The 12,171-nt window shown below is 32.2% G+C and overlaps 1 protein-coding gene across 1 annotated transcript; it reads left to right on the forward strand.

Annotated features, from left to right (window-relative positions):
• Positions 1–256: 256 nt before the first annotated feature.
• Positions 257–9,867, forward strand: LOC145319732 (alpha-tubulin N-acetyltransferase 1-like). Its single transcript, XM_080162047.1, has 7 exons — positions 257–558; positions 1,549–1,597; positions 2,172–2,290; positions 4,398–4,485; positions 4,825–4,897; positions 5,438–5,519; positions 7,833–9,867. Exons 1-7 carry the CDS (start codon positions 439–441, stop codon positions 7,938–7,940), a joined length of 639 nt encoding a protein of 212 aa, XP_080018173.1. The 5' UTR covers positions 257–438; the 3' UTR covers positions 7,941–9,867.
• Positions 9,868–12,171: the final 2,304 nt, after the last annotated feature.

Below are 12,171 nucleotides of genomic sequence, written 5' to 3' on the forward strand. Positions count from 1 at the left end.
ACATTGGTAATTTAGTCTGTGTATCAGCATATCATTTGTATTTTTTATAGGCACTATTAAACGTCTTCACGGCTAAAATGCGTTTTTTTTTAATTTTAGAGTGCAGCTCGGTTGCAGATTTCTAAGTAGGTGGATTATTCAGCTGCAGATTATATAAAATGATCAGTCGAACGTAGTTTTTTGTGATGTTATTTAGTTATTTTGATATTAAAATGCCTTATATTTTGAATCCAAATACTTATTTTAATTTCAGAGAAAAATACCATCAAAATGTGATATATAAACCTGAATTTAAAACAAAATTTTTAAACAAATTTCAACTAATTTGTGATAATTATAAAATTTTGCTAGTTGCAATAGAGATAAATTTACATAGAGACGCAACCAGTGAAAAAAATCTACTAGAATTACAATAAGACAAGAGTGTCAAAATATAAAATGGTGGACTTTAACTTCAGTGTGAACCTGATATTTGGATCAGAAATAACGGCCGTCAGGTCGGATTTGATTCCGGATGGGTACAGAGGCAACCTTAACCACAGCTTAGTACAACAACAGGTATGTCTCGTATTTATTCGAAACCGATTAATATCCGGTGGATTAGTACCGGTCTCATCCTTACTAAAAAACTATGACTAGCATCGTATTATATCCAGTTTTCTACGAATATAAAAAAATGTACAATCATAAGATTAAAACCAGTTATTTTAGCGCTTGACTCCGGCCTCTCGGGGCTAAAAAACTGGTTTTAATCTTATAATCGTACATTTTAAATCCGCAGAAAGCTGTTCATAATACGATTCGAGAAAAACTTATCTTATTTAGCAGCGAAGCTACTCTAATACGCACAATGCACATCTGGGAAAAGGAATACACTCGAATTTAATTTCCAATATGGCTTTTAAACCAATTAATATCCGTTGGATTAGAACCTTATTTTCTTTGATTAGAAACGGTTTGAAGCTATACTAAGAAAATCATTTATAGCAAAGTATACAGATGTTTTTCTACGAATAATAAAATAAATAAAAAATCATAAAATTAATACCAGGTTTGTTAGCCCCGGCTTTCGGACCCATGGGTCTAACTGGATGTTGAAATCCTTTAATTAATTAATTTATTAAAACTGGTTTTAATCTTATAATGTTTTATCTATTTTATTATTCGTTGAAAAACATCTGTATACTTTGCTATACATGATTTTCTTCGTAAAGCTTTCAATAATACGTTGCTATCTATAAATAACTTTTTTTCCTGATTTTAATGGGTGATTATTGTTTTCTAATAGGCTAGATAGCTAGCTGAATTTGTCCGTTTTTCTACATATATGATATATTCGTACAACTGTCTTTCGTGACGGATAGCTCTGGTAGTTAATTATGTTAGAATTTGATTTTTTTAATAGCATCTCTAAAAAATAAACAGAAAACTAAATACCTACCCAATATTAAGCAACGTGTATCTTATGCAATTTGTGACAGATCAATTTTCTCAAAATTTAAATCGTTGACACTCTATAAATGTTAATGTTCTATTATTCAATTTTAGGTTGGATGTATTCTTGACGTCATGGGAGAGGCGAGCGCTAGAGCACAAGGCAAAGAAAACCATACAATTATAACTACAATTCTTTTTCTCGTATTCATTCGATTCCGGTGGATAGGAACCAGTTCTCATCCATACGAAAAAACTATGTCTAGCATCGTATTATTTCCAGCACTCTACGAATATAAAAATGTACAATCAAAAGATTAAAACCGGTTTTTTTAGCCCGTGCCTTCGGCAACTCGGGGCTAAAAAAACTGGTTTTAATCTTATAATTGTACATTCTATATCCGCGGAAAGCCGTTTGTAATACGATGCGAGAAATAACTATTATAGAATTTACTTTAAAATAAGGCCACAATTGGTCATAATACGCAAAAAAATTACATAGAATAGAAACTGAATTATCTAAAGACCAGCTGTACTTAAATGGTAAAAAATAAATGATATTATTAAGGTTGAAATATATGATTCAAAAATGGGAATAAAAAGGAAAAAAAACTACCTGTACCTTCAACTATGGCCTTCTGTTTCTAATTTCACCACCAGTTATAACATTTTCATAAGGACAGGTAGAGGGGAAAAAAAGCTACCAAACCTTCATCTATGGTTTTCTATTGTACCAGGACTCAAACAACAGATAACGTCAGCTGCCAGATTCCGGCAGACAGAGGGACAGACAGCTTACATTCTCATTGACAGAGAGGGTAATGATGGCAAAGGGTCTGTCTTAGGGCTGCTAAAGGTAAGTTAAAATAGTTTTAGTAGCAGAGATACTCTATAACGAGGTGTAAAGGATAGACAGCCTAGACATTCATTGACAGAGAGGGTAATGATGGCAAAGGGTCTGTCTTAGGGCTGTTAAAGGTAAGTTAAAATAGTTTTAGTAGCAGAGATTCTCTATAACGAGGTGTAAAGGAGAGACAGCCTAGACATTCATTGACAGAGAGGGCAATGACAGCAAAGGGTCTGTCTTAGGGCTGCTAAAGGTAAGTTAAAATAGTTTCAGTAGCAGAAATACTCTATAACGAGGTGTAAAGGAGAGACAGCCTAGACATATATTGACAGAGAGGGCAATGACAGCAAAGGATCTGTCTTAGGGCTATTAAAGGTAAGTTAAAATAGTTTCAGTAGCAGAGATACTCTATTACGAGGTGTAAAGGATAGACAGTCTAGACATATATTGACAGAGATGGCAATGACAGCAAAGGGTCTATCTTAGGGCTATTAAAGGTAAGTTAAAATAGTTTTAGTAGCAGAGATACTCTATAACGAGGTGTAAAGGATAGACAGCCTAGACATTCATTCAAAGAGAGGGTAATGACGGCAAAGGGACTGTCTTAGGGCTGTTAAAGGTAAGTTAAAATAGTTTCAGTAGCAATGCTACTCTATAACGAGGTGTAAAGGACTGACAGCCTAGACATTCATTGACAGAGAGGGCAATGATAGCAAAGGGTCTGTCTTAGGGCTGTTAAAGGTAAGTTAAAATAGCTTTAGTAGCAGAGTTACTCTATAACGTGGTGTAAAGGATAGACAGACTAGACATTCATTGACAGAGAGGGCAATGACAGCAAAGGGACTGTCTTAGGGCTGTTAAAGGTAAGTTAAAATAGTTTTAGTAGCAGAGATACTCTTTAACGAGGTGTAAAGGATAGACAGCTTACATTCTCATTGACAGAGAGGGTAATAACGGCAAAGGGTCTGTCTTAGGGCTCTTAAAGGTAAGTTGAACTATTTTTAGCACCTCAGCTATTTTATAACTTGGCATGTCCGTCTGTACTTTTGTCAGAGAGAGAGGGACAGAAAGTCTATAAACTCATGATTTAATCTGTGTTTAGTAGCACGCACATTTATATTAAAACCAGATTCTGTCACAGCTTACAGACCAGTAAACATACACAAAATGCACTTACGCCTTCAAAAGTAGTTATGATATTATTTTTAAGGTTACCTATATAATCTTATTATGTGTATGTATGATTAGTAGTGAATTACTCTATAATTCACTATGTGGTATGTGAGTTTAAGGGGAGCTACACTCCATTAAATATATTAGTCAACTTTGATGTTTAGATTGTGGGGTGGATTAAAATAAATAGACAGCTAAACAAGGGCAAAGACCATGGGGGAGCTGTCATAAAGCTGCTGCTTGCAATCTAACTTGCTAAAATACTAAGGGGTTTAACTTTAGTTTTGGTTTGATCTTGCTACTGGCAAGGTCTCTTTCCTCGGCTTGAACTAAGTGTTCGCTGAGGGGTTTTATTGCTGCTGACTTGAAGGTAAATCCTCGTCAGTAGCGTTCGGATAAGGCTCATTAATCTCATTACTTGGGGTATAGACTATATAGGTTATAGTCTATTAATCTTAGTTCTTGGGGTTTAGATTATATAGGTTATAATCTATAGGTATAACATATAATTATTCATTGCTATCTATTCGATTAAATACATGATAATAACTTGCTTATAAGTAATAAATAAAGTGATTACAGTTAAAGAATTGGTTTGTCTATGGTAAGATCAGCATATCTATTCTATAATTAACAGAAAGTCTGAACGTCTGTCGACGCTACAACTATATATGAATGCTCGTCAGTCAGCCCATTACACTTTGGGGAAAATTTACTTAGCTGCTATTAAAGCTAGACCTTTGATATGTTAAGTCCACATTTCCATGATTATGGATCATATTTAATAATATATAATCCATGGAGAGATTTAGGTATTTTGGAAAATCCTACGAAAAATAAAAAATAGTCATTAGCTATACTATAAATTAATTTTGACTAACCAACCGATCGTTTGTCCGTCCGTCCACAACTTAAAGATTGTAAACATTATTTATATTTTTAGGTTGGCCACAAGAAGCTGTTCCTTATGGATCACGAGGGAAAGGCCAATGAAATGATTCCAAATTGTGTTCTAGACTTCTATGTCGCAGGTTTGTACACTTTGATGGAAGCGCCTGTATTTTTCCAAACTCTTTAAATCATACAATACAAATGATAAGTTAATACACAGACTTAATTACCAATGACAGGCCAATATATATTTTAATTAATCAATGTTAGGCCAGTATTACGTCATTTTATATAGGCACCATAAAAATCTTCTTATTTCTCCTTTAAAATTGTTGGTAAATTTTTCTTTCTCTACGAAGGGATAAAATAGTTCTCGTTTTTGTCTCAATCTATAATAATTGATAGATAAGTATGCATTATTATTTCAATTAAAGTATGCAAATTATTGACATTATTAACACATTAATATATTATTATAGAGAGTCATCAACGAAGTGGACTGGGTAAGAGATTATTTCAACACATGCTGGCACAAGAAAATGCAGATCCAAGGTGGGTAAAAACTTATGTAAAATAAAAAAAAACTGTCACAAGTAGACCAAATACCCCAAATTTGAAGCCTCCAGCTTCAATACCCAAAAAAAGTTATTGGCATTTTTAAATTTAAGGGAGTTGAAAATCTTTACAAATTTTCCTGCGCTCATATCAAAAATTTTAATATCAAATAGCAACAGGTAGAAGCAATGTTACAATCTAATTTTGGGCACAAAGTTAGAATGGCAGTAATTGTATATTTCTGAAGACGAAGAAAGTCTCTCAATGACGTCATAAAAATGGGGGATGAGGAGAGGGAAAGAAAACCCCTAAAAAAGATATGGATATAATCTCTCGTTTTTATGACGTAACATTTTTTGAGGGACTTTCTACGTCTTCATATTTTTACAATAAAACAACGCTTTTTATAAACAAATATCTCTTCAAAAAAAAATTGGTTCAACTTCTTTTTCAAAACGTAATATCCTGGCGGCCAAATGAGAAAATTAACATTTACTGGTATAAAATGTCTGTTATCATATTATTTAACTTTAACAGGTACATGGCTATTGACCGTCCAAGCATAAAGTTCTTATCATTCCTGAGAAAACACTATGGTCTAGTCAACAATATTCCTCAGGTAACACTATGGTCTAGTCAACAATATTCCTCAGGTAACTATGGTCTAGTCAACAATATTCCTCAGGTAACACTATGGTCTAGTCAACAATATTCCTCAGGTAACTATGGTCTAGTCAACAATATTCCTCAGGTAACACTATGGTCTAGTCAACAATATTCCTCAGGTAACTATGGTCTAGTCAACAATATTCCTCAGGTAACTATGGTCTAGTCAACAATATTCCTCAGGTAACACTATGGTCTAGTCAACACTATTCCTCAGGTAACTATGGTCTAGTCAACAATATTCCTCAGGTAACACTATGGTCTAGTCAACAATATTCCTCAGGTAACTATGGTCTAGTCAACAATATTCCTCAGGTAACACTATGGTCTAGTCAACAATATTCCTCAGGTAACACTATGGTCTAGTCAACAATATTCCTCAGGTAACACTATGTTCTAGTCAACAATATTCCTCAGGTAACTATGGTCTAGTCAACAATATTCCTCAGGTAACTATGGTCTAGTCAACAATATTCCTCAGGTAACTATGGTCTAGTAAACACTATTCCTCAGGTAACTATGGTCTAGTCAACACTATTCCTCAGGTAACAATGGTCTAGTCAACAATATTCCTCAGGTAACTATGGTCTAGTAAACACTATTCCTCAGGTAACTATGGTCTAGTCAACACTATTCCTCAGGTAACTATGGTCTAGTCAACAATATTCCTCAGGTAACACTATGGTCTAGTCAACAACATTCCACAGGTAACACTATGGTCTAGTCAACAATATTCCTCAGGTAACACTATGGTCTAGTCAACAATATTCCTGAGAAAACACTATGGTCTAGTCAACAATATTCCTCAGGTAACATTTCATTGCATGTGACCTTTGTCTTGAAGTCTTCACTGCCAGGCAAAAGGTTTAATGGCCAAAGAAATTCCCCATTTCATATAGCTGATGGCATGTGCATAGACGTCCAAGGGGGGGGGGTAATGGGGTGATTACCCCCCAAAAAAAATTTTGGATTTTCAATTTTTACCCCCCCGTAGGCACCCCCAAAATTTTTATTTTCAAAATTTTACCCCCCCCCCCCTCCCCAAATAAAAAAGCTTGGACGCCCCTGGGCATGTGCCTACCATAGAAAATTAGATACAAATAACAAGTCTCTGATTGGACGCAGTGTGGTACAGGCTCGAACCCGAAACCCCTTGAACATTATTAGATCATTATTTAATACTTATATTTGCGGGAACTTTTGTTTAATGAAATCTTCCAATTTTTAACATTTACAAAACAGCCTGCTTATTTGCATCAAGATCCATGACAGATCTATGTATATAGGAAATAAATGTCTATATATGAGCTCAAGTTTTCCAAGTGATAAATGTTTAAAACTCATAGTGCTCCAATTATCCGTAATAAACTCTCATTGACCACTGACCAGAACGATAAGACCCATCATTTTACTGTATAAAGAATAAATTCATTTTTTTATCTCATGTTGCTATCTGAATTACATTAAAGTATTATATTTCTATCCATAAAACAGAAAATTTAAATTTATAATATAGTAAATAAAAGAAAACTTGGTTTTAAAATAATTTGATACTAGCGTTATGTGCGTAATGTGGTCAAATATTGAACTAAAATTTAACAGTTAATTAAACATTTTAACCCTTTCAGGACGATAATTTGAAATAAAAATATTGAGATCTAAAATTGTTTAAAGAAAGAAATCGTCAGGGAGAAGATAATGGAAGAATAGGGTTAATAGTCAGAATTCAGATAACTAAAGGAAAGTAAATGAAACATTGAATAAACCTAGCCAATAGCGATATAATTATATCAAGCCATACTCTAGTAATACATAAGTACATATTCTAGTTATATATCGTATTACCCATTTGACGGACTTTGAAAGAGCAAATTTATAAGGGTGTGAAAACCTAAGAGAGAGGGTATTACAAATATAAAAACAGAAGGACATACAAATACAATTACTACCAATGTATGTAGAATAAACATTGTTGAATCCCAGGCAATTTGGGAGAAATTACATGGATATATTGACAGGGGAAAATTTGTCATCAATTTAGCTTGCTAATGTGTATCTCATTAATTGGTCAGTTCGTCAATCTAGAAGTTGGGAAGAGTATGGGGTAAGGGGGTGAACTAAATGGGGGTTATCGTTCTTTAAGCCATATGTGAGCATCACTATATGAGAGTACATGAAAAATCTAAGTAATAATATATCGATTTCTATGTTATAGTTACATTTCCAATCAATAGATGGCACTAGTATAAATATATTCTATGTTCAGGTGAATAATTATGTGATCTTTGCTGGCTTCTTCAAGGACAGGCCTGTTGACTGTAGTCCTACCCCCAAGAAAGCCAGAATAGTCATGGGAAAGCTTCAATATGTTTAGAATGATAAGGAAAATCAAGAGCGAGTGACAAGAACAACTAAAATAATGTCTGTTGTGAATTAAGCTAAGAAAATTAGATTTTTTATTTTCATTATAAATTTTAATCTTTACTTCAATTCTAAATTAAATCTTAGGTAAATTGTTTCAGAAAACTCAACAGAGTTTCTTACATTACAACTATTTGGCTAGGTGTTATATTTATAATTTTGTTTTAACTTTTAAATCTATGAAAATCAACATAGATTTTTGAAAATTTTAGATTATGTTAAATTTTAAATTCCCTTTATATTTGTTAATTCATGATTTAATTGGTTGCTTAAAATATTTATTGTCATAGGATAATTAGTGTTAATTTTAAATGTGTAGACTGTTCATTTAATATTCCAATGAAAATATTAGAATTTTATTAGGGATATTTGTCTTAATATCATTTGAAATCTTATAAATTTCTTAAAACTAAATTTTGAACAAAATTTACAACATGAAATTTGCAAATTATGAAATTTGAGAAGATCTTTTTTATGGTATTAAACCTTTCCCTTTTTTAACGTGAAATACTCATTTTATATTGTTTAATTGGTAAAGAATTTTTTTACAATTACTAAATAGATAGTTTTTATTATAAAATTTAGATGTGTAGATTTTTATACCTTTCAAGTATTATTCAATTAGAAATAGCTCCATTTAGTAAACTATTGTAAATAAGAAAGATAATCAATATTTAACACTGTCAAAAATTCATTTCAATTTTAAAAACATTTTCCAATATGGTTTCGAAACCGATTAATATCCACTGGATCATAGCCGGTTCTAAGCCATACTGAAAAATCATGTATCGTATCGTAGTATATCCAGTTTTCTATGAATATAAAATGTACGATAATAATATTAAACCAGTTCGGCATCTCGGGGCTAACAAAACTAGTTTTAATCTTACAATTATACATTTTTAAATCCGCGGAAAGCTGTTTATACTGCGAGATGCGATAAATAACTATTCTTCTTTCCTACTTTCGCTTAAAGTGGTTCTGGTCAACGCGGACATAAGAACGATATTGACGGATATGTAAGTCAACATTATGACCAACATTAAGTATTAACTCTAATATCCTATTCATATTTTGATAAAGGTAACGAATATAGTTTTGTGTTTATTTACCAACAACAGAAAAGTTTGACAGGATTAAAGAAGAAAAAAATTTAAAACGAAGAAATTATTTTTTTACAGTGCATTTATTTGTGAATCACCACTGAGCTTGTTTAGATACACACTCTAAGAAATATTTAGCCTTAAATGTACGTAAGTAAAGTATATTTTAATAGAAAAGAAAAATTTAGCATATTTTTAGCATCTTTGACAAAAAAAAATTACTTAATCTAAATTATTTATTTTGTATTTTATGTATTTATTTATGTAAACTTAGTTATAAACTTCGCTTTAATCTCATTTTGAATCTTGTTACTTAATTTATTTTTACATTTTAAACTTTTAACTAAAATTAGTACCTACAGGTATATTGAGAATTTTTTGAATTAGAAATTCAGTAAAAATTAAGATCTGAAAAATTTTCATGTACAAAAATTTTGTTCTTGGAGGATTTTTAAATTCTTCCAATTTAGTAAATTTGTCAAGATCAAATTAAATATATTTGCCAAAATCTTTTTTTAAAAAATAGATTTTTAATGTAATATATTTAAAATTCATCGAATTTATTATTTCTATAAAACCGAATACTTTTATTATTTTATCTAAAATTTTGTTAGCTTTTTACTTCTTCGCTAATTATGAACTCAATTGTTCTTTATTTTAAAATAAATTTTTTTTTGTAATAATTAAATTTTGTTAAAATGAATATGAGTGTGCCATGTACACAAGTTAAACATTGTAGAACTTTTCTATTAATAAATTTGTATTTTCAATCCTTAACGGCTGTTTTTGAAAGCAAAGCTTTTCTATAATTATTCAGGCCTAGCTATTGTAACAATTAATTCTACAAAAAATCACGAAACATTTTGAAGTTAGCTGGGGGTTTATCTTGTTTTTTTCATATTACTGAAGAGGGGTGAGTAAGAAGAAGGGGAGGAGAAGGGGAAGGGGTTTGTGAGGAAATTTTCCTTTAGAATTGTTTGTCACTGATAGCTCTTTTCGTTAATTTGGTCATGTCCTTTCAATTTCAAACTTGAATTGGTGATTCCTGTAGTAGTTAAGTGCGATTTAGAAGGCGTAGCAACTCTATAATCGTTACCAGAATGTCCAGAACGTTCACTTAAAAAATTTTGATTTCTTAAGTATTTTGCCAAAATATTATTTTAAGTGATATAATTCAAATATAAAGAAGTATTTTTAAATCTTTGTAAAGACAAAATAAAAAGGCTGCTTACTACTTTTTAAAATACTAGCGGCTTCGCCCCTAGCCTCTAGGGGCTTTGCCCCAAGAGGTGATAAAAAAAATTAAGGCGAAATTCGTTAAAGTACCAAGGAAATCTTCTACAAAACCTAAAGGACCAAGGAAATCTTCTACAAATCTTCTACAAAACCTAAAGGACCAAGGAAATCTTCAGCAAATAAAAAAAAAAAAAAAAAAAGATTGTGGGTGCATTTTTTTGGGGGGGGGAATTGGGGGTGTCCCACCCCCAAGAAAATAGCTTAAAACCACCACAGGACCAATAGGTATATACCCTAAAGAGTAGAATCCGATCGGTTCAGTGGTTACCGAGATCTTAAGCTTCAGACGGACGGACGGACAGACATCAAGCTACTTTGTATTATAGAAGATAAATTTGGATAGTTAAAAGGTCGTCTTTTCTATGAAAGAAATCTTTATTAAATCTTTTTTAAATGTCTACCGAATTTTAGGACGGCTAACAATATATTAGCGACTGGACCTTTATAAAAAGGCAACCATTATTCTTAAATTAGCCAGCTACACAATTTTCATGTTAAATTTCAACATGCATTATTAGTGGTTGATGTTGACCAGTGACGTGCACAGGTATTTACCTTGACTGTATCAGGGTGGTGTAGGGGGTTGGACACATATTGGGGGCGTATCTACACCGCATAACTTTACACCCCCCCCCCTCTTCAGCACGCCTTTGATAATGACTACAAAACATTACATACAAATGTTCATGGCTAAGTATAACGATATTCTTAGGAACTGGTAAGGCGTCGAGTTGCCAAATAAGAGCGACCGAATACGGCGTTAAAATGACGTCCACATAAACTTTGCTATGACTTCAAAAAAGCGTATAGTTCTTCTCTTGATATGGCTTTGACCTCTATAAATTGCCCCAGAAGAATTTTAAACGATGGTCTTGATCTTTTGTTTTTTTCGTAGCGAAGCTACTCTGTAATGTGTTGTCCGTCTATAACGTTTTGGTGAAAACGTGATTTTCTCGGCTCCTTTTCAAGATAGACGCCTGAAATTTTTAGGGATTAAATAAGTTTCCATTCTTCATATTTTCACCAAATATCAAGATATGTCAATTAATTGGGGTGCTAGATCGATTCCTAGATTTTTAAGTTTTCATGATTTCCTCGATTCCTAATCAAGATATATATAAAATTGTCAGGGATTAAATAAATTCAAATTCTGCACACTTCTACAGAGTTTCAGTGAGATTTGCTTGTTGGATGGGGTGCTAGATCGATTCCTTTTTTAAAGTGTTCAAGGTTGTTTTTCAACTCCTAGTCCAGGTAGACGGCTGAAATTATCAGGGATTGAATAAGTTTACATTTTACATATTTCCACAGAGTTTCATTCAGATTAACTAATTGGTTGTGGTGCTAGATCGATTCCTATATTTCCACATTATAAATAATGAAAGGTTTCGTGATTTTATTTAAATAATTATTTTGTATTTAAAGATAATATAGTTCATTATGGATGTTTATCCATAATTTTTGAGCTTCGCTACTGATGGATATTGTCATTCTTGTTGTTCAGATTTTCCATCTTTATCATTCATGAAGTAGTAGGATGTCTTTGTGTATTGTTTGGCTGTCTAAATTTAATCAAGCATATCTTAGCCAGTTTTCTTTTGACATACAAATTTAATTTTACAGATCATTAGAATATTTAATATTACTTTCTGTGTTCGTAAGTTTATAAATTATGAGTGAAGAATAATTATTTCTCGCATCGTATTATAAACAGCTTTCCGCGGATATAAAATGTACAATTGTAAGATTAAAACTGTTTTTTTAGCCCTGATTTGCCGAACGCAC

This window comes from Acartia tonsa, chromosome 5, assembly GCF_053477335.1.
Source record: "Acartia tonsa isolate MP-2025a chromosome 5, ASM5347733v1, whole genome shotgun sequence".
Taxonomy (NCBI): domain Eukaryota; kingdom Metazoa; phylum Arthropoda; class Copepoda; order Calanoida; family Acartiidae; genus Acartia; species Acartia tonsa.

What these genes read in the sequence shown, in the direction of transcription:
- LOC145319732 (XM_080162047.1), top strand. Translation starts at nt 439, where the DNA reads ATGGTGGACTTTAACTTCAGTGTGAACCTGATATTTGGATCAGAAATA. An exon ending in GGCGAGCGCTAGAGCACAAG is followed by an intron (nt 1,598 to 2,171) that starts GCAAAGAAAACC and finishes CTATTGTACCAG; the next exon opens with GACTCAAACAACAGATAACG. An exon ending in TAGTCAACAATATTCCTCAG is followed by an intron (nt 5,520 to 7,832) that starts GTAACACTATGG and finishes TTCTATGTTCAG; the next exon opens with GTGAATAATTATGTGATCTT.